Source organism: Lissotriton vulgaris, unplaced genomic scaffold (assembly GCF_964263255.1).
Source record: "Lissotriton vulgaris unplaced genomic scaffold, aLisVul1.2 SCAFFOLD_499, whole genome shotgun sequence".
In the NCBI taxonomy this organism is placed as follows: domain Eukaryota; kingdom Metazoa; phylum Chordata; class Amphibia; order Caudata; family Salamandridae; genus Lissotriton; species Lissotriton vulgaris.
The window spans coordinates 770577-793866 of NW_028247837.1; the positions used below are offsets into that span (position 1 = coordinate 770577).

At 45.9% G+C, this 23290-nt stretch overlaps 1 protein-coding gene across 1 annotated transcript in view; it reads right to left on the reverse strand.

Annotated features, from left to right (window-relative positions):
• Positions 1-231: 231 nt before the first annotated feature.
• PLEKHM1 (pleckstrin homology and RUN domain containing M1) overlaps positions 232-23290 on the reverse strand; it is a 264142-nt gene continuing 241083 nt past the window's right edge. Inside the window, exons 11-12 of the mRNA XM_086949810.1 lie at positions 9090-9247; positions 232-3886 (exon numbers count right to left, since the gene is read on the reverse strand). Coding sequence (XP_086805936.1) covers positions 3772-3886; positions 9090-9247 — 273 coding nt within the window. The 3' untranslated portion in view covers positions 232-3771. The remainder of the gene's footprint in view (positions 3887-9089; positions 9248-23290) is intronic.

The following is a 23290-nucleotide window of genomic DNA, read 5'->3' on the forward strand; positions in this document are numbered from 1 at the left end:
GCTGAAACGGTTTAAACCTGTTACCGCCACTGCGGAGAACTTCGTGGCAATAAATAAGAGTTGCTCATTCATTGTTCAACAACATGGCATGGTATTAAAAAGCAGCAGCGGACTGGGCTAGAGGGTCATCGGGAAACACCCCTTTGTACCCGTGCCCGTCTGTCCCATCAAAAGGCAGTTTTCAGCCAGTGCAACACTGATGGCCCCTTCTAAAATAAACAATGCAACAGGCACATTTTCTTAGTTTATTGTAATAGAATCTGCTAAAATATTTTTAAAGAAATTATTTGCAACAATTCGAGTCCTTTGTATGGGAGCTCAATCGTATTACATATTAAAAATGTCAATGCAGTTAGTACAAATTGAATCGACCAGGTCTGAAGAGAGTAATCATTTCGATTTTCCATTTCACAGTGCATGGCAGTTACGCAAACGGGGGCAAGGCTATTTAGCCAGGTGCAATTCACCAGTCTGACTGGGTCATAAACTGCACTGTCGGCATCTAAGCACCACAATGGATCGGACTATACAGAGGGAAAGCATGGAACTAACAGGGATTCGTTTCAAATCATTTAGAAGATTTTTGTTTATTTTTTTAACATCTTAACCGTGCACTATACCCCCGTTTCCATGATAAAAAGTACAGTTGTACGAAATAAAAAGCAAACTTACTGATAACAGCGGTAGTCATACGAATTAGCAGGACATGGGAACGCACCAGTAAAGCAGCATTACACGTAACTTGGAATGGGTTTTCAGAAATGATTAGCTCGGTGTTCAGACAAAGTACCTATGATCGGACATTACAGAAAGAAACCACTTGATTAAATATTTCTTGGGTAGTGCTGGGGGTGACTTCTCTCTACAGATACTATCACTACCTTAGAGCATTAATTTAACGGTTTCTGTATGAAATGTTAGTATTTTAAAACGTGTGCACTTTGTCTATGTTTCTGCGAACACTAAAGAAACATAATACGGCCTTATATTAGCGCTACATTCAAATGAGTTATACAAATAAATAGTTACTCAGACTATATATTTACATGTGAATAAGAAAAGTAATGTTTTCTCTATTTTATTGGAATCTATTTCACTTTTTCGTTGACAATAAAATAGTTGTATAAATATCTCTTAGAGCTGGTGTTGCTATGGCCTTACGCCCATGTGGTAGTGTGATGTGTTAAATTGCCCTTTGTATGCCTTCCACTTGATTAAACAAACAAAGGTTAGTATTGGAACCTGGCGTCACCTCTGAGTAAGCCACTAGATGTCAGCAAAACCCCTTTAAAGGAAATATTGCTTTGGTGAAATGAAACAGTATGCAGTATTTGGAGTATGATTTTAGATTTTACAGAAACTTATCACCTTGTGGTATAGATTTTTCTTTTGTCTCACAGTGGCAGATTTGATTTCGTTGATGCTCACAGAGGGGCACATCACAGTGACACCATCACGATGAAAACACAAGAAAAACCGTTCACAGGCAGAGAAAAACGCAAGTGCTTACTTTTCGATGAAATATATAAAAATATTTTCCCTTCGTTCGGGAGCTCCATCATTCCATTTATAGTACAGATGTATACATTACGTATATAGACACGTGAAGAGAAAGAGAGAGACCAGACGTGTATATAACCTATCTGAATCTGCATGGCATACACTCTGGATCGCTCGTGATCTACATACGCTACAACTTTCAATGTTTGCAGCGCGTGAATGCACCTGTAGAAGAGGGATTTAGCAGTCCGCTAACGTGCAATAGCTTCTAAGCACCCCTCGATGTCCAGTAAACCTGAATGAATGTTTGGGATAGTCATTGCAAATGCCAAATCTGCACATCAGGAAGGAGCAGCAAAACAGGTTGGACAGATTAGTCTGAGCACCGTCCTTTAATTGGCGTCATCATCACCACACATGAGCATAGATGGTCAAGAGGCACACGCCTTTGATTTTCTGCTACACCTGGCAGTCGCCATAGAACTTCCGCCTTAACTGTCCCTTTACCTTGTACACTTTTTATATCAGGTGCCTGTAGCTTCTCTCTTGAGAACAGTTACTTCTCCTCAAGCCTAAAAATGAGGGCCACACATTTACATTGTGGTGAACAGCTAAGCGGGGCAAATTTACCGCCCCATTCCGAGTTTTTGAGGTTGGAGTGGGGAATAACGTGCAGAACCAGTTTTCCAGCACCCATAAACTGCACATTCCCATTACCCTCCTCTTTTCCTCACGCCAGTTCCTCCAGGTTACACTGGAAGAAGTTGTGCGAGCGGCGTTATTACCACACAACACGGAATACCATCTGCGCCCTAATCCTGGTATTACTGCAGCACTCAAAAATAAGTGCCAATGAGCAACGTAATATTCAACTGCCATCTTCTGCAGTTGGTTTGGCACATTACGAACTTCATCAGCATTTGAACCCACTCAGTGTTGCTTAAGAGGTTTAGCAAGGCACAAGGTTGTGGCACTGAAGCACATTTTGTAACCTAATTAAAAAGTGTTGTTGCTAGACAGACGTATGAAAATATTTTGTTTTAACACATGCAAACAGGCTCCCCAAGTTATGTTGGTGCATTCAACAACAGCTGGTCTGTGATTCGTTGAACAAAAGATATTAAAAAATATAACCATCACTCGTCAGCGATGGAGGTGATCGACATTTAAGTAATTAGCAATAAATTCAGTTCTGTACAAGAACCTCCTATGGGTAAAAATTGTAAAAACGGGTCTAATATTTACATGTAAGAAAATAAAACTGTTCTGAATGTGCCATGGCGTATGCTGAAAATGGAAGACCTTCTTGTGTGTCCTGAGAAAGATAAATACATGGAAAGTTATGTACACATTCATTCCTTCAAACGAAAACGGTGTTTCGCCCCCAACAAAGGCCAACGCTTGCAGGTACGTCCCCGCATGTCTGCATTATTTCCTTCCTACGGTTTCCACGGAGCCTAGAATCTCCTTCCTACATGGCGGAGCAAAGGAGGAGGCTGTTTTTAAACGCATGCCCTGGTTAGAATCATGTAAACACCCATTTCGGGATCATGCCGGACATTTCCAACCAGTGGAGTGCATGCTGGTCCATATTACATTTCTAAATAGAGGGTATAAGATCTGGGGCCAACCCCGCACCTTCCGTTCAGTGCCCGCCAAAGTGCCCAACAAAGGGGCTCCCTTTTCACAAGTGCAAAATCTTACTAAACTCGCCCGTGGTGCGTTTGGTATATTGAACCTTCCAGCACGGCCTGGTCTCCGAGGTAAAGCAGCGTGAGGATGACATACCAAGAAGCACAGCTGGGACTGGCCATACTAACCGAGCACGTCAGAGCTCTGAACGGAAACCAGCAGCGGAAGTGTGACCTCCCTCCTACACGGGGAAAACCGAGCCTTCTACGGAGACACACCCATCGTCCTCAAACGTTTCATCTGGACTGTGGCACCCAAGGCGGTAGTAAGGGATAAGAGCAGTAAACATGTCTTGGGTACAGTGTAAGGGCAGGTAATGTGGGTGGAGGTGGCGCCCTGCACCCGTCCACTGCACCCGGCCGTTTCGGGGCGGGGAAGGCTGCACCGCTGACTGCTGCCTCAGCGACAGCGCCTCAAGCAGGATCTAGACAAGCACAGGGGGGCTATGCAAATGAGGTCGATCTGCCTGTCCAATCCGGTGCAAAGACTTTGCGTGTGACGTTCCACCATTTCCATCTCTAGAGAGTTCCCATAGGCTGGCAGATGTGCGTGTCCTTTTGTAAACATATCCCTGCAGTGCTATAAGGCAGCAGAACGCTTCGACTCGTAGTACTTTCTTCTCCGCACACACTGAGGGCAGGATGGTACTCCGACCTTGCAGGGGCCATGGAAGACCGTTTTACATTCCGTACACCTGAAATAAAAAGCACAATGATTACCATCATTAAAGAAGCTACGCTTGCAAACACATTTTGAGTGACAGAGAGCCAACAAAATCCCACACACAACTTGAATTAATGTTCAGAGCAGGGCGAACAATAACAAGGGGACCTCTAATCTCAAAGAGGGTGTGCTCTCTTCTGAACGCTCAGCAGGCTTCTCTAAAACATGCATCTCTGAAAGCAGCGTTCCTTCTACCCATCACTTATGCTTGCAGAGTGAGTGAGATCCGGACACTATGATGTAGTGAACAGTATATCATTTTTGTTTTCAAAATGTGTTCACAAGAACTTGGGTTTTCTTCTAAAAGCACTGTCAGCGGCAGTGTCAGACTTTCACATTAATCAAACCCCTTCTCTTTTTACCAACGCTCCTCAACTCCCGCACCAAACACTTTACATTCTTTGGATGTTAAAAGGGTATTATAATTCTTCTGAGAACACATTGAAGGGGGCAGGGTAGGAACATTCTTACCCCCAAAACTCATAGGCATACGGAGGGAGCCTCGCATGACCCTTCCATGGGCCAAAAACTAAATATGTCCCGCAATACTCATGCAGGACCCATAACAGGCTTCCTCTGACGTACTACGGTACTCCAGCAGAACAGTTACTGCAAGACTGTGCAAGCTTCGCTGGGTGAAGCTTGCACATTGTGAATGTCAGCAATTTTGTTGTAGAAGAAGGAAGATAACGCATCGCAGAGGTCTTGGGAGGGAGTGATGTCGTTAGATGCTGCGGCGGGGTTGGTGAATTCTTTGACGATGTTGAAAAGTTCCTTGCTGTTATGGGCGTTGTTGTCGAGACGATCCTTGAATGCTGATTTCTTGGTGGATCTAATCAACTGGTGGTGTTTGCGGGTGGCTGCCTTGAGGGTGGCCATGTTGTCGGTGGTTGGGTTTTTTCTCCATGTTTTCTCTACGGTGCGGCATAGCTTCTTGGATTTTTTGAGGTCATCATTGAACCAGGGAGCCTTTTTGCTGCCTGAATTGATCTGGTGCTTTTTCAGGGGTGCTAATGCGTCAGCGCTGTGGGTGATCCATTGCTTGAGTTTGGTGGCCGCCTGGTTAGGGTCCAGTGAGAGGGTGGGAGGGTTTTGGTTGAGTGATGTGAGGACTTGGTCGGAGGTGATTTTGTTCCAGTTTCTCCGAGGAATAGGTTGTGGGTCAAGGTGGTTTTGTAGCTGAAGTGAACACAGCTGTGGTCCGTCCAATGGAGAGCTGTGGTGCGGTCGAAGGAAATGTGCTTGCTGGAGGTGAAGATAGGGTCGAGCGTGTGCCCGGCTACATGGGTGGGGGTGTCAACAAGTTGTTTGAGTCCGAGATTGGCCAGGTTGTCCAGAAGGGAGTTGGTGTTGCAGTCGTGTTTGTTTTCAAGGTGGAAGTTGAGGTCTCCTAATAGAATGTAGTTCTCGGAGGTGAGGGCATGTGGGCTGATGAAGTCAGTGATGTCATCTCTGAATTGAGTGCAGGTTCCTGGAGGCCTGTAGATAAGGGTACCTCTGAGTGTGGTTCTGGGGTCGGTGTGGACCTGGAAGTGGAGATGTTCGGCGGTTGCAAGATTATCGTCAAAGCTGGTCGTGATTTTGATGGTGTTAATCTCCACAACGGCCCCAACAGCGTTGGGATACCTGGCTTCACCTTGGGGGTGCCCAGGAGAGGGCACTACACAGGGAAAGGCCAGGAAGGGTTCCTCAGCGGTATTCGTACAAGCGCAAAGATGCCTTCGGGTAGTCGTGCGCTATATAAGTACCTTTACATTTATATTACATTTACATATTCCTAAAATGACCGGAATGGTGTATTATATATTTAAACAATGCTTACGATCATACTGCAACTTAAATAGTCTGAGTCACCCTTAGAATATACATTTTACTATAATGTAGAATGTCTCCGAAATTTCACTCAACTTATGGATATAAATATATGCACTTTATAAATCACCAGTTTATATAGAAATCTTTGATAGCACTACATGAAAACTCGTTAGCTTCAGTATGTTCTTAGAAATCCTCAGGTGAATAATGTATTGTGATGAGAAGCTTTATTTTTTCACATATGTTTTGGCTACATGCCTTTGAATGAACCACCACTTCTTTGAAACACATGTCTGCAACTCACATTAGTTGGGCTCAGTCTCTATCTTGTTTAAACAAAGTACTTCTGCACTTGAAACTTTACTGGTAGCAAAAGTGTGCACCATTTAACTTTTACAGTACTGAACCAGACTTGCTCCCAGTATTACACTGTTTATATTTTGTGTAGATATACACACATGTACATGATGCCAATCTACAATGTATCTGTATATGGCCCTTTACTACTTACCATTTTTATTTAATGATCAAGAAGTTTTTAGAGTGGTTTGAGAAGCAGTAACTTGAACGATGTTCATCAATTATGTCCTTTGAGATGTCATCAGTGATGCAATGTGAGATAATAAGCAGTGCATAGTGGGGGTACAAGGTATATTTAGTTCTGCATATTCCTGCCATCTAGTGCTGGTACTGTGCATCGTGAAACAGTAAAATGGTAAGAATCCATAAACTCATTTGTTATCATCACTGACTACAGGGAGGATGGTGGGTGCATGTGAATCTACAGCATCTACATGCTACGAACAGACAGTTACAGGGCATGTAACATTTTCCATTCGTAGCATGTATGCCTGTAGATACAAATGTTCTGTATTGACTGTAAATCAGTCTCACCACAAAGTGGTTGACAGTGAACAGATGCAGATGTTTGGAACACTGTCCTCAACAGAGTTTGGCCAACTAAAGTCTGTTGATGGGCTTGGATGTCCACAAAGTAGTATTTTGTGAGCATGTGCGAGTTTACCAAGTAGCAGCTTCACAGATATCTGCTAAAGGAATTTTACCTCAAAATGACATAGTGGCCCTTTTTATGCGTGGATTGTGCGATAGGACGTTAACATGTGCTTGGCTTTGGCGCAACAGGTTTGTATCCACCTAATGATCCATCTTGCAATGTCTGTGATGTCCCATGTGAGGCTTGCCAAAGGCTACAAAGAGTTGTTTTGTTTTTATGGAAAAAGGCTCTATCCTGTCAATGTAATACACAAGTGCCTTTTTAACATCTAATGTGTATAAAGCCTTTCCGCTATGGAGTTAGTGTGCGAGAAGGAGGCAGGCACTTTTATAGTTTGATTAATGTGAAAAGGGGTCATTACCTTTAAAAGGAAATTGGGAATGGGTTTAAGTATCACTCATGTTTTTGTCAAACTAAATGAAATATTACTCTATGGTGAATGCCTGTAATACACTGATGCATCAGAGAGAGGCCATTACAATTAAGAGGGCCACCTTCCATGATAAGAACTGGAGAGCAGAGGAGTGGTTTAAAGGGTAAGATCATGAGCCATACAAGAACTACATTTAAGTTTCAGAGGCGTTTTGGGAGTTATTACTCTTCTCAGGCATTCCATGAAAGCTTTAACCACTGTGATTTTGACAAGGGTCATGATTTCTCCGTTCTGCATGTATTTAACTGCAATCAAATGTAGGGGGAATGGAAGTTGGGGAGCGAAACGCGTTGGCTGTCTTAAAAATGAAACAATAAAAGAAAATATATTTTTGATACAACGTGGTCCTGGTCTACTTCATATTTGGTGCTGCCTCCTTTCTTCTTCTGAAGCATTCATCTGGAATTCCAGTGGGACCAAACCGCAGCAGGTCCTGGAGGTTTTCAGCACAACCAAAATTAGACATTTGAGGGACTGGAATAAAGAGGTGCTGGTTGTTAGATCCGCTGTGGAACTCTTTTTCTTGGGAATGGAAGTGTATTCTGCCCCAGCCTTTTGGTGAAGCAATAAATGATATATTGAACAGAGATCTTAAGAGGGTCGATGTGTTTATTGTGGGGGTAGTGGACAAACCTTTTTCATTTTGCTACAAAACAGGCACACATAGTAGGCCTGGAAGCCTCATGCAGAATGAACCTGCACTTTTCTGTATTTAGTGTCAAATTGCTAGGTTGAGCAGTTTGGGGTCTGGGTGTCTGGCCGGGAAGCTGAGTTAGAAGGTCTGGCATCAAGGGAAGCTTCTTGTGTGGGCTGACTGACATTTCCAACAGCAAGGAGTACTACGGCTGTCTGGCCCAGGCTGGCGCTCCTTGAATGAGGATCATGGATACCTGCCTCATTATCCGAATCATGTATTGAGGGAGTGGGAAGAGGAAAAAGCGTAAGCAAATATTGTGTATGTATTAATCCATAGTGCATTTCCAATGGAGGGTGGCTGTGGATAGCTGGAGGAGAAGCTTGGGCATTTTGCATTTTCTGGAGTGGTGAATAGGTGGAAGGTCGAGGTGGAAGGTCGAGGTGCCGCACTGATGGAGGTACCCATGAGGAATGTGAGCTCAGTTTTCATTTGTGAACTTGTTGATGCTGCCTGCTTAGCAGATCCGTAAATTGTTGTCCAACCTTGACAAGTGTTCTGCTAACAGATGTAGGTCACTGCAAAAGACCCAATGACAAATCTGAGCATGGGTGTAGTGCATGGCCATCATGTTGTCTGTCTTTATGAGAAGTATTTTGCCCCAGATGATCTTGAGGGAAGCTGTGAGGGCTAGATGGTCCAAGTAGTTGTGTGATTACCCTGGTAAGAGTCAGCTGCCAGCTGGTCATGACCGGTTCAAGTCATCTGCATCGTCAGAGGGCCACATATTTTTTCCATTAGAGGACTACACTTTACGGGGAGCAACACCACCCCTCTCCCGAAAATAGTACTATTTATATGTCCTGTAAGTGATTGAAAATATTACCAAAAAGTGCAAGAACTTTCCGGTTTGTTTCACTGTTTATTACCTTAACTGACGTCCCAACATTTTCTTTGTGTAAATAAAGACTTTGAGAGTCGTTAGCGTTTGGCAGGTGTGCGGCACCAACCCTCCCGTTTTTTTGTACTATGAATGCTGAGCGGTCACACATATGCTGTGTCCTCTCAGCACAGCTGTGCCTTCCATACACTACTATTGCATCTGCAGAGGCATTGAAGGTATAGAAATTCCCATGCAGCAGGAGAGAATCTCTAGGTTTGTGTTGCGCAGTAATCACCGGAAGTCGAAAACCCCAAAGAAAAGTTCTAAAAACTATGTTGAACGTGAAAGCAAAAAACATAAATAAAACACACAGAATAAAATAAACAAAACATACCTGGTAGTTGTATCAAACTCAAAAGGGAAAATAATGTCATCCTTATTGCATATCTGACAAATAAACCCCCTTTGGCTGCACAAGTCACAGTTGTAGATATGGTCAGAAGCAAACTGGATCAGGGACTGAAGAAATACTTCAAAGATACCTTCTGTAATCTGCAAGATAGACGTATTAAAGAAGCATGTGAAAAAGGTATCTTTCAGACCATTTTTAAAACTGTATAATTTTCTAATCGGCCAGAAAAAATAATTCCCCTACTTCTAAAAGACACACATTGAACAAAGGAAGCATTTTTGTTATATGGTCTAAAATGTGTATCCAAAGAAACATTGAAGCTGTAGTGCGTGATTAAATGAGCAATTAGAACAGGTTTAGTATTTGATAATCCTTCTTCATTACATACACCAGGCGTTGAACTACTGTCTTGTAATCAGCCTTCCAGCACTACAGCTTTAGTAACAAGCAAACAAGCAAGTTAGTTTTATTCTGTAACATTTTTTCAGATAGCTATGGAGTCTCCTGCAAACTCTTTATCTGAAGGTTGATCCCAGCAACAAAAGTAGATCAGTCATTTTTTTGCCAAGCCATGGCCAGTCACTGGCACCAGGTGGCTCTGTCTGACATCAGTTGCGCGTCACTGGAAGGCGAAGGACGGAGAAGGCAGAGACAGATAATAAAATACCAGAAACAAAAATATTATCAAGAGGAAGGAAAGTGAATAGGAATCTAAGGAAGACTGTATCAAAAAGAGAATGCATTCACAAGGAAAATAGCTTATTTTTTTAAAATATATATTCACTCTTTCACATTTCTTGCATGAACCACTTCCATTCCATCACAAAAAGGAGGTGGGCTGAGGACCTCTACATGATTTGTTTATATGAAGATACTCTGCAGGGTTGCTTTGATACATTGGGATTCACCCCTCTCATCCAAAGAGTCAAGTTGGGTTAAAGAATGTGATGAAGCCCAGGTAGCTACTCACCAAATGGTTGGAATCGGGACTACTGTTAAGAGGACAGAAGTGCTGCACTTCCCTTTTGTTGAACTAGCCCAAAACTGACTGTGCAGTGTTTTACCAGGTAATTCGTAGTATTGTTCAGCACACACATTTAGCCATCTGGAAATCATCTACTTTTTAACAGCTTTACCTAGCTTGTGTCACCTGTAACCAATCTAATTTGTTACTGTCCACTGTAGCATATCTTGTTTATTAGGTCGAGCATTCAAGACCTCTAGTATATATTTTAGTATATACTTATTATATACTTATATGTGTAAGTACTTTGTGGGCTCTGGAGATCAGCCCTAGGACTTGTCTGCTTCCGCTTAGGGACTTTTTTTTTTTCAGTTAAACTGCCTCAATATAACTGTCTTGATAGAAAACGACCAGCAGAGGTCAGTAAAATACTAGAACTACATTCTACTGATGGACTTACTTTTTTAAAAAAAATTCTGGCAACTACCTCTATTTAACTTTCTTGACAGTAAATGATCAGCAGAGGTCAGTAAAATACCAAAATCACTTTAGCATTCTCTAGATTCCAGTCCAGTGAAATTGTCTTCCAAGAGCACTCGTAAACGATAATATTTTTTTCAAATCTTGTATTTTTAGTAATATGACCACCGAAGGCCTAGAGTTTATTCTAAAAATAGAGCTTTGGACTATACCATTTCCCGCTGAAAGGCAATATTTCTCTACATGTGTTCCCATACCTGGCGTGCCACGCAGTTTGGTGCTTACTTTCCCTCCTTGTTAAAGAACAGTAGAGGTTTCAGCACCCAGGCTAACATCAAGTCAAGACAAATTGCATTGCAAATGCTTGTTTATTATAGTGAGCAGGAGACACCCTAGGATCTACTTCTGTGCAGACTCTCCTCTTCAGATGAGTGATTAGAAAGAAAAAAAAGACAGTCGTGAGTGGTGATATAGCCTGTGATAAATGAACCCTGAAACTGGCTTTGATAAGGAGGAAAGTTTCACCCTCAACGTTACCTTGTCCTTAGAAAATGAAGCAAAAGGAGGGGATGCTAAGTTTGTATTCCATTCTCTACACATCCACAAGGGACAAGGGTCTAAGGGACAGTTTACCGACCAGTGACCAGATTTAATCCCCAATTCAACTATATTCAATACATAAAAAACTGGCGATCAAACAAAAAACCATTAAGGAAAAGAGACAAATCAACCTTCAACCATCTAGCTTATTTAAAATCTTTTTTCATCACATATTTAGTGGATATCCTCTGGATACAAAACACAATCAAACAACAGGAGAGTAAGTGTATAAGTGATCACTCTCTTACCCCTAGTTCTATTCTTAATAAACAACAGGAGAGTGGCACAATCAAAAAACCAAAAAACCAAAACCCCACACAGAATTATGTGAGGGACAGACAAAGAACAAGTGGAAAAAGGTGAAGGTCACACACAGAATGATGATTAGGAAGAACCCTCACTCACCACCTGGTGGTGACATGCTTCATCATCGGGTTCCCACTGGAAGGACCTAGCGTCCCCCAGTGTGCTGCAACGCCTGTTTACAGCGGAGCTGGTTCTTGTGTGTGTTGAGGTGATAGTAGTAGCCCAATTGTGCTCAGTGAAGTGCAAAAAAAGGGGGGATAAGAAAAATTAAAAATGCTTGGTTGTGACTGCCAATTATTTTATTATTAGTCCAACCAGCACTGGTTAAAAACGGGTGATGAGTGGAATCATAGGGATAATCTCAATTAATGGAGACCCCTAGTTCTCAAATTTGGTCAACATGTTTCAGCTAACAGAGCCCGAGTCGCTCAGCATTCGTCAGGACCGGAAATGTGATCCACCGGCGGTCTACACTCACTAAGGCGCATCCGACCGTGAGGATATTAGTGTGAAAAAGGATGAAAAAAAGGTTAAAAAAAAGTATCACTTTACTTAAGTATACTCACGGCAAAGGCCGTAATGAGGCACACTCAGCTAATCGCTGGGGCTAGGTACAAGAAGCGTCAATGCATCACTTATCATGAGTCAATGCGGTGGGGGGTTATCTTCATGCTGCGTTTCTTCTTCGCAGGCGGCTCCCCGCAGGTTTACTTAACCTTTCACCACCGCAGCCCGGATTACTCTGGATACATCAGATGGTCAAGTAGCACAACTGGTCATTGGTCTTTTTCTTTTTCTACTACTCCATGTAAAGGTCACAGAGACCAATGCGAAATTCACACCACATCATCTCCTTTTTTGCTGAAAAGGTTGAGTGGTAAGAAAAGTAGGATATACAGATGATGACACTGGCCACGTTTGGCAGTTGATGGAAATCTGACTGATTCGCAATGGTCTCTGTGTTAGATATCAGTTCTGATTATGGAATAGAATATTCCTTTTAGAATTCTATTTAAGTAAGCTAGATGGTTGAAGGTTGCTTTGTCTCTTTTCCTTAATGGTTTTTTGTTTGACCGCCAGATTTTTATGTATTGAATAAGTTTGTATTCCACCCATTTTTTTTACTTCAGTAATAACCAACAAAAGAACTGTTTTCTTGGTTATGTGCTGAAGTGATTCAATTGGTGGTCAATTGACAAAATGTCAAAACTGAGTTAAGCTACAATGCAAGTGCCCTTGGAAGGAAAGTGCAGAAGGAAAATGCTACTTATCCAGTATGCATCTGTTCTTGGCATATAGAGCTGCAGAGTCATATGCTTATGCACAGAGCGCCATCTAGTGTTGGGTCTGGATGTTTGCACTTTGTTTTGTGAACAACTCTGAGTTCCAGGAAATTGATGTGATACGTGGCCTCCAACGGGGACCACGTTCCTTGAATCTGTAAGTCTCCGGAGTGCGCCCCCCAACCGTAGAGAGAAGCATCCGTCACGACAGTCTGCGTGGGAATGTCCTTGTGGAAAGGAACCCCTCTGAGGAGCTTCTCCGCTGAACACCACCAGTTCAGAGACTGAACAGCATGCAGAGACAGTCGTATCTTGTCGTCCCAAGATCCTTTCCTCTGATCCCACTGGTCCTCCAAGCACTCTTGCAACGGTCTCATGTGCAGTCGTGCATGCGGCGTTAGGAAGATACAAGAGGCCATCGATCCCAGTAGAGAAGACACCGTCCTCACTGTTGTAGATGGAGTGGTCATAAGAGCCTGAGCCTTCCGAAGGAGTGATAATCGTCGCTCCTCCGAAGGAGACACGCATGCTGACAGCGTATTGATGGAGGCTCCCAAGTACTGTATGCATTGGACCGGAGTCGGGACAGGCTTTGACATATTGATGTGCAACTCCAGCTTGTTCAATAGAACGCACGTCTTCTGGAAGTGTGCTCGAGCTTCCGAGAAGGAGGAGGCCTTGATCAACCAATCGTCCAGGTACGGGTAGACAAACACCTTGTTCTTCCTCAGGTGTGCTGCTACCACCGCCATGCACTTTGAGAATGTTCTCAGCGCAGACTTTAGTCCGAATGGGAGTACTGTGTATTGATAATGATTGGCGCCGACTTGGAATCACAGGAACTTCCTGTGTTTGTGTGCAATGGGCACATGGAAGTACGCATCCTGTAGGTCTATAGCACATAGCGAGTCTACCTGTTGCAACGGAGGATACATCTGATGCAACGACAGCATGCAAAACTTCTCTCTGCGAATCCATTTGTTTGCCTGTCGCAAGTCCGGAATGGGCCTGAACTCGTTCTTGTCCTTCTTGCGAACCAGGAAGAACCGGGAGTACATACCTCTTCCTCTCCGAGACAAAGGTACGTCTTCTATCCCCCTTTTCCTTAACAGGATATCTGCCTCCGCCTGGAGCTCGCGCAGCTGAAACTGCGAGCTGACCGGTGGAATTGCTGGAGGCGGGCTGGTGAACCGAAGACTGTATCCATTGCAAACAATATTCAGCACCCACTTGTCCCGAGTAATTTTTCTCCACTCTGCCAGAAAAAATTGAACGCTTCCCCCCACCGGAGTGGGTAACGGATGTAGGGGAAGTAGGCGCTCAGGGCCTAGACCCGGCCGGGCCTTTGGTCGCTGGTGCCGACTGTTGGCCGCCTCTGCCTTTCTGGCGCTTCTGGAACGGCCTTCGGAACTGCTGCTGTTGTTGCTGTTGCTGTCGCTGTCCTGAAGCTTGGCCACGCCCTCTGCCCTGTCCACCGAACCGTCTCTGGAACGGGCGGTACAATTTCTTTGTCTCCTTCGGCATTTCCAGGCCCACAGCCGTGAGTGTTTCGGCCTCCGCCTTCATGCGGGCCATTTCGTCATCCGCATGTTTCCCAAATAGTGTTTCGCCAGTAGAATGGAAGACTGGCCACCCTTTGTTGTGCGTCAGGTTTTAGTGACGTGAGGCGGAAACAGGCGTGTCGTCGCTGGTTAATCCCATGGCAGAAGCCATGCGCCGCCAAGAGGGAAGAATCGGCTGCAGCGCTGATGATTTGATTCACCACCAACATCCCCTCATTTAACACCTCCTGGAAATCTTCTCTCTTGTCACGAGGTAGGTGTTCCACAAACTGCTAGAGGGAGTCCCAGAGGGCCCGGTCATAGCGCCCCAACAAGGCTGTGGCACTCGCAGCCTTCATGGAGGTCGCCGACGTCCCACACACCTTCCTCCCAGTCGAATCCATCCATCTAGACTCTTTATCTGGAGGGACTGTGGATGACGGAGTGGTGGCATGCCGGATCAGAATCGGGAGCCCGGTATTTTTTCTGTAGTCTCGAGGGGGCCGCCTTAGTCACCGCCGGGGTGAGAAAAAGGTCCATGGCTGGATCCTCCAGGCCCGGTGCCAGTGGCAATAATGGACGAGACAGATGTTTCTGGTGCAGTGTCTCGAAGATTACCGATGTCTTGGGCGTGGGCACCGTCAAGGAGATGCCCAATTTTGCTGCACTTCTTAACAGGACATCGTGAAAAGCCACCAGATCATCAACCGGTGACACACTTGTCTCTGGTGACCCTGACAAAGTCGGAGAGTAGTCCCTGGTCGCTGAGGACCTCGTATGGGAACGAGACCTGTGCCTCCTGTGGCGTTGTCTCGACCGCGTGGATTACCTGTTGCGCGATCGTTCCCTCCTCCTGGAACGAGAGCGCGATCTCCCAGTTCGTGGGCGCTCCGCAGGTTTCCGTGGAGGCGTCTTCCGTGGCCTATCCTGGGGTTTCGGTGTAGGCGTCCCCTTAGGCGGTGTAGGAAGTGGAGGCAGTGACACCGACCTTGGCGGCGGAACAGGAGGTATCTCCGACCAAGGGGCGGGCCCATGCGGCGGAAGCGGTGGTGGTGGTTGTCCTGAGGGAGGAAGTGGTGGAATAGGAGGGTTAACGGGAGGATCCTCCTTAGGTACAGCAGGAGGGGTTGACTTCGGCCGAGGTGGTGTATACCACCGAGTACACCGATCCCAGTGACTTCTTCGGGGGAGGGTACTGCAAACCAGCCCCTCCAGTAGGTGATCGCCGTCTCCGGCGCCCTCCACTAGACCCAGTGTGACTTCTGGCGCCAGAACTCCTTCTGCGCCGCTTAGGAGAGTTGGAACAACTCCGAGACGCCGATCTCTTCCCTCTCGATGCTGAGCGTCGTTTTTCCGGCGTCGAATGTCGCCTCCGCGACTCCGGCGTCGAACGTCGCCTCCGCGACGTCGATCGCTTCCTCCTCGGCGCCGAACGCCGCCTCTGTGACGTCGAACGTTCAGTCTTCGACGACGAGCGTCGACTCCTCCTCGACGGCGACCGCTTTCGTGAGGTCCTTGACGTCGAGGATCCCCTGGACGCCGACCGTCTTCTCGACTGCGACTGGCGGTGTCGCCTCAACGGCGAGCGCCGACGCCTGTCGCTCCTTCTTCGACGCCGATAGCTCGACGGTGACGTCGACAACGAAGACGCCATCGACGGTGGTCTCGACGGCGGCCTACCCAGGCCCTTCGACGTCGATTCTTCACGCCGTCCCAACCCGGAGCCCCGGGGAGATGGGGAACACACCGTCGTCATCCCTCTCGACGTCGTCGTCGATGCAATCGACGCCGACGGAGACCGGGACCGTTCGCTGGTCTTCCTGCCTCTGGGGAGCCCCCCAGAGGCCTCAGCAGTGGCAGAGGGAACCTTCCCAGCCTGCCCAGACCCACCTGCAGCCTGCAGTCGTCTCTCCTCTAGGCCTTGAAGCCTAATCTTCAGCCTTTCCCTCAGGGTCCTTGCTGAAAGGTTCTGGCAGATGTTACATTCTTCAGGGACATGTGCTTCAGGGAGACAGATAATGCAGACGTCATGTGGATCAGTCTTGGACTTTTTCCTTCCACATGCTGGGCACTTGTCGAAAAGATTAGGCATTTTAGAGCCCTAAAAAGCCTGAACAAACACACAGGAGTGAAGGGAAACACCAGGATAAAATAACTGAAAACACTTTTATCCAAAAAGTGCTCAAAAAAATCCAATAAACCCTTGAAAAAGGGAGAGCTCAATGCTAGGGTCCTGTTAGCAGGAGCCGGAAAAAAGAACTGACAGTAAAAGGGACCTGCTGTGCATTCTGGGATACTGGGAGAAATTCTGGAAAGTTCTCTTAAAGGCACAGTATCCTATTTAAGCCACATAACGGCAGCCTATGGGGCTTGGCTGTCCATGCCTTCCTCTCGATCATTCCAGAGGAGTTTACTGGTAGAGGCAAGTTTCTCTATGGAAGAAACTGGGCAGGCTGTGTTGTGTGTGTTTTTTTTGGTGGAATTTCTAGTTGACGCACAGGACAGTGTAGCCTGTGGATATAGGCTGCATTATTTGTCTTTAAATTCGCTCTTAAGTGTCTTTGCAGTTCTGCATTTTTTGACAACTTAAGAGATTATTTTTGATTGCCGGGGTCCACGCACATGGGCGGGACTATTCACTAGATTATGACTATACACAGAGATCCCCTACTACAGAACCTTGCATCGCCGACCACCAGCAACAGAAGGCTCCCTCAACGGGAGTTCAACACCTAATTGACTGTCTCCATCACACGGGACCTTCGCACGAAAGTCAGAAACTCAGTGAAGGACTCCCTCTCCATGAGACCGGGGCTTTCTCTGTTGTGGGCCCTGGAGACTTGGCTGAGCCCCGACAGCGGAAGGCACCCGCGGCAGGAGTCCAACACCTACGTGCATGTCTCCCTCTCACAGGACCAACGCTCGAGGGTCGGAGACTCGAAAAAGTGTCCCCTATTCACCGGGGCAGAGCTTGTCATTAATGCGGGCTCTGGAGGCTGGGGGAGGCTGAGTTTCGTCCATGCCGGGACCTCTCTATTGGGGACACACACGCCGGAAACAAGTGCGTCTATCTAGGCTCTCGCTGCAGGGAGCACCTATCCCCCTCTCCGATGGATGGGGTTCTCGACCGGCAGCGTCTCTGCTTGTGCATGCCTGGGATTCGCCTGGGTTGCTACGGGGGCAAGCGGCAAGACCCAAGTCCACGTAGTGTGCTCTTGGTTTAATGACTCCGCCCATCATTGTTTGTCACAATGAAGTGACCTTTTGTGACACAGTAGCGCGCTGAAGACCGTGCGCTTAAGTTCTGCCTTTGCTAGGTTTCTGAAATTCAACCACAATTATACAGTTTTAAGGGGCAAGATCCACTGGACATGGGTGTCTTCACACATCCCTGGCATGCAGCCCGCTCATCTACATATGCCGACAATGCCCATAGCTACTGAGTCTCTCAATTACACAGTGGGGAACTCATTCTGGGATTCCCTTTACTGCCGAGCAGATAAGCAGCAGTTTGCATTGAGACTTGGCAAAATGGCGGCCACAGCCATACCATTGTTTAAGGATCTGCTTTCAGCCGGCTACCAGGCAAGAAGTGACATTGCACTGCCCCGGAATCACTCCACTGAGGAAATGGATTAGGACAAAGCAAGCACATCACACAAAGAAACGGAAACAGGATAACTCTTCTTGTGGCCCAACTAAGTGAAAGTGTTATATGACTGACTGGCTCTAATAACAGATACTAATGGGGCGGCCATCTTGAACAGACTACCTCACAATGGTTTAGCCCCTAGACATTCCATACAACACCCATCGGCTTACCCTCCACTGAGTACACAGGTGAAAATTTATTTTTGTTTTTGATGACTAGCCTCACATCTACTACATGTTTTTATCCTGAAATTAGCCACTCAGACTGGAGATCGCCCCTATTCCACCCCCTCTCCTTCCCCCACCCCTTAAGATGATGCCTGCACCCCTTTTGTTCTAACAGTCACCTTTCTCACGCCTACCTTCAATCTATCCAAAACCAACCCCCCACAGCACAGGCCCCCGCAACTGTCCCAATCACACAGCCAAGTATCCAGCTCCATCCCACTCTACCCCCACTAACCAGCGCCAACACCATTATGGAGCGCTCAGACCTATACACCTATACCATTAACTACACCCCCAACCTCTCAAAAAAAGCAGCCAAATGCTTTAAACACAATCTGTTAAAATCACACCCAAAACCCCAATTTCAGACCCCTACCTCTCAATAAACAAATGATACACAACCACAGACATTATTTACTACACCGAAAGAAGAGCACAATGGAGGAAAGCCTTTTTCGCCCTGTTTACGATATCCTCCACTATGAAAACAGTGCATGGTTTCATAATTGCTATCTCCCCCTCTCCTTTCTACAAAGACGCAGCTGCAACCACCATTTATCAGAATGGGATCATCCTCATCCAATCATCTGACCTTAGCTTAAATATGCTGGATAACATCTTTCCTCCCATCAAGGAAAAAGTGTTCAAACTCTAACCCCCCACCCCCGCCTCAAGTGGACATTTCCGGTCCAGGGAAGACATGGCTTGGCAGTTCGGGCTGGACTGTTCCCATGAGGGACAGGCTCAGACTGATTTGCACATGGCCATGTCTGAACTGGGGTGGTGGAGTGAGCTAAAGAATGATGATGGATTAAACCCGGATCAGTTGACTGGGGGTGAGTCTTTCATTTGCTCAAACGCTCCGCCCATCATCCCGTTAGGTATCGCTTTGTGCGCCCTAAGTTGGCAGGGTATGCCCAGACGTGTGTCCCTTGCTCACTTTGCCACTGGATTTAAGAAAGGCTGGCTAATGAGGGTTATGAACCCGAAACCGGTCCCAGGATGCTTGTTTCTAGTCCAGGGAAGACATGGCTTGGCAGTTCGGGCTGGACTGCTCCCATGAGGTACAGGGTCAGACTGATTTGCATAAGGCTAAGTCTGACTTGGGGTGGTGGAGTGAGCTAAAGAATGATGACTGATTAAACTCAGATCAGTTGACTGGGGTGAGGGTTTGATTTGCTCAAACGCTCCGTCCATCATCCCCTTTGGTATCGCTTTTTCGCAGCACAGCACCTAATTCCCCTCCTGATTCTCCTTCCAGACACCCTCATCCGATGACACTTTCAACATTTATATCCAACCCCAGTGCCACTCCCAACTCCCCTCCTGACTCCCCTACAAGACACCCCCCACTATGACACAACCAGCAGTCAAACCCATCCCAGACCGATCAGCCACCCCTGGAAATGTCACATAGCCCCCCAATTCCAATGCTTCCCCTTGCAACACATACACTACCTCAGGTTCAAACAAACATCACATCCGTACGATCCATACATATACACCCCTCACTAGTCCACCCCACCCCGTTTCGGCTAAGTCTCCAGGCAGGACGCAACACAACGATTCAGACCTTTCGCCAGCATACTACCTACTTGACACAAGCACACCTCTCATACCCTCAATCCAATCATTAAACATGATACAACCCACACTAGACCCTAGACTTGATGAGATTTTACTTTCTTTACGTCAAGTAAAAAAAGCCCTTCAAGCCCTACGTGAATTGATTCTTCACCAACCCTTATCCAAAAGATCTGAACCAGAAACCAGGACAAACGTCCATACTAACCACCTCAAACTCATCCCAAACTCACCCAACACATCCCGAAACAGTTGTCTGCAAGATGGAGATCAGTCCCTTACCAACCACTACTTCCACTCAAAGAACATGGTATTAGATAAAGTTGCCCCCTACAACTGAAGAGAGTCTCCATAAAAGACTCAAAACCCTGGTACGATGGAAGACTCAATGAGGACAGACGATCCCTTAAACTAATTGAACAAAGATGATCTGCACCATCCGCCAACCATCTCAAGTTGCGTAGAACAAAGAGAAACGGCTGGTACAGAAAGATCAGACGATCTACAGCAGACTTTCAGTCATCAATTAGACCAAGCCATGAATCGTCCCCAAAAACTATTCGATCTAATTAAAACCCACTCTAAGGCGGCACCTCACCCCTCACACACCAATGCAGGTTCACTCCCCAATTGCGAAGCGTTTGCCGTCTCCTTCACTTTGAAAACCGAAAACATAAAGATGGACCTACTCAATGATATAATATCACATTTTGATACACACATGGACATTTCATCATCTGTTCCAGGAGTTCCACCCCAAAGCTCATCAAAGTTGGACCTAAAAAATAATGCCTCCTGGTCCTCCTTCAATACTTACAGTGAAGAAGCTATACTCAAACTGCTCATGGCTTTGAACCCCGCCAACCACTTCACAGACATTCTACCCACAAACTGCTTTAAAGACTTCATTCCACTGCTACTGCCTCCGTGGACCTCGATTATAAATACTTCTCTCCTTCAAGGAATCATCCCTGAAATCCTCAAATCCGGGCAGGTATCCCCCATCCTAAAGAAGCCAACGGCTGACCCAGTGGACTTAAATAATTACCACCCAATATCCAACATCCCTACCCTGGCCAAACTCTTAGAAAAATGTGTACACATTCAGCTTGGCAAACACAGACCAGTTCAACCTTCTCAACCAATTCCAATCCGGCTTCCGGGCAGGGCACAGTACGGAATCAGCCATGACCCACAAAATAGATGATGCACTACAAATCCTTGAATGAAACGAAGCCTGTTTGCTAATCTTGCTTGACCTATCTTCAGCTTTTGACCCCGTAAAACACGACAACTTGCTAGACCTACTCAAACACAGAATGGGATTATCTAGATCTGTGCTAAATTGGTTCACCTAATTCCTTTAAAACAGATCGCAACGATTCAAGGTCAATCAAGCCAACTCCAAACCCGTCCCAGTCACTTTAGGAGTCCCACAGGGATCATACCTCTTGCCTACACTTTTCAACATATTCATGGAAACACTCACCGAAATTCTTAAGTCTTCAAATGTACAGTATCATATGTACTCAGATGATACACAACTAGTCAAGTCAATTTTTTATTGTATAAAATTATTAAAAATTATTACAAAATACATTTTGTAAAAAATTAAAAACACATGTGTAGCTATTACTTATATTAGAGTCTGTTGGCCTTATGAAGAATAAGGAGTAGTTTCTGTCCTGTAACTCCAGTTCTGTAGTAGGGGTATCTCTGTTATAGTCTCTGTCTAGTGAATAGTCCCGCCCATGTGCGTGGACCCCGGCAATCAAAAATAATCTCTTAAGTTGTCAAAATAATGCAGAAACTGCAAAGACACTTAAGAGATAATTTAAAGACAAATAATGCAGCCTATATCCACAGGCTACACTGTCCAGTACTTCAACTAGAAATTCCACCAAAATTCACCACACACAGTACAGCCTGCTAGTTTCTACCATAGAGAAACCTGCCTCCCCCAGTCAAAGACTCAGGAATGATAGAGAGGAAGGCAGGGACAGACAAGCCCCATAGGCTGCCATTATGTGGCTTAAATAGGATACTGTGCCTTTAAGAGAACTTTCCAGAACTTCTCCCAGTATCCCAGAATGCATAGCAGGTCCCTCTTACTTCAGTTCTTTTTGAAGGCGAAGCACGCCAGACCTGTCGCATTCTTGTATGATGAAAAAAAAATCTCCACCGGGGAGGAGGGCGGGCGCTTATGACTATAACAGAGATACCCCTACTACAGAACTGGAGTTACAGGACAGAAACTACTCCTTCTGTAGTAGGGGATCTCTGTGTATAGTCATAATCTAGTGAATAGAATGGCAAGCCCATCCCCACACCAAAGCGGCGGTGGAGAATAAATACATAACGCCACTACTGTGCGAACAAATTCCGCAGCGAAGCCTGGCCAACCTGAGCGTCTGCCCTGGCGTCAGTGTCCAGGCAGTAATGCTTAGCAAAGGTATGAACCGACTTCCAAGTGGCTGCCTTGCAGATTTCAGCAATCGGCACGTTACGGAGCAGAGCCGTTGTGGCAGCTTTGCCCCTGGTGGAATGAGCCTTAGGCTTACCTCCTAAGGTCTTATTAGCCTTTTGGTAACACAATTGTATGCAGGACACAATCCACCTAGAGATGGACTGCTTCGAGGTCGCAAGACCCGTCCTGACCGACCCATAATTGATAAACAACTGGTCAGACCTACGAATATCCTTGGTTTTATCCAGATAAAATTTCAACACCCTCCTAACATCCAGGGAATGGAGAGACCTCTCCGCTGGGGATGAAGGGTTCTGAAAAAACGTAGGCAAAGTTATAGTCTGGTTGACATGAAAATCAGAAATAACCTTGGGAAGAAATTTAGGGTGAGTACGCATAACAACCTTAGCAGCATGAAATACAGTATAAGGTTCATCACAACACAACGCCTGAATTTCACTCACCCTGCGGGCCGATGTAATGGCCACGAGGAACGCCGCCTTCCAGGACAGGTGCTGCAACGAAGCCTTATGAATAGGTTCAAAAGGCTCCTTCATCAATCTGGACAGCACCACATTCAATTCCCATGAAGGCGAGGGAAGCCTGACAGGAGGGAATACTTTCTTCAAGCCTTCCAGAAAGTCTTTGATCACAGGGATTTGGAAAAAGGAAGTCTGTGAAGGGCATTTCCTGTAGGCAGTCAATGCAGCAAGATGAACCTTAATGGAATGGACATTAAGGCCAGACTGCGCCAAATGTAAAAGGTAAGGAAGGATGACATCTTCCTTGCAGGTCGTAGGATCATGGTTCTTAGACTGGCACCAGATACAAAACCTCTTCCACTTGTAAGCATATGAAGTCCAAGTGGAAGGTCTCTTAGACTCCTTCAGTATGTCCATGCAATCATCGGGCAGATTCAGATGGCCATATTGCACTATCTCAGGAGCCATGCCGCCAAACTCAAAGACGAGAGGTTGGGGTGTAACATCCGTCCCCCGAACTTCGTGAGAAGGTCCGGCCTGCACGGCAACCGAATGTGAGGAAGGAGAGACCGGTGAAGTAGGTCCGTGAACCACCAC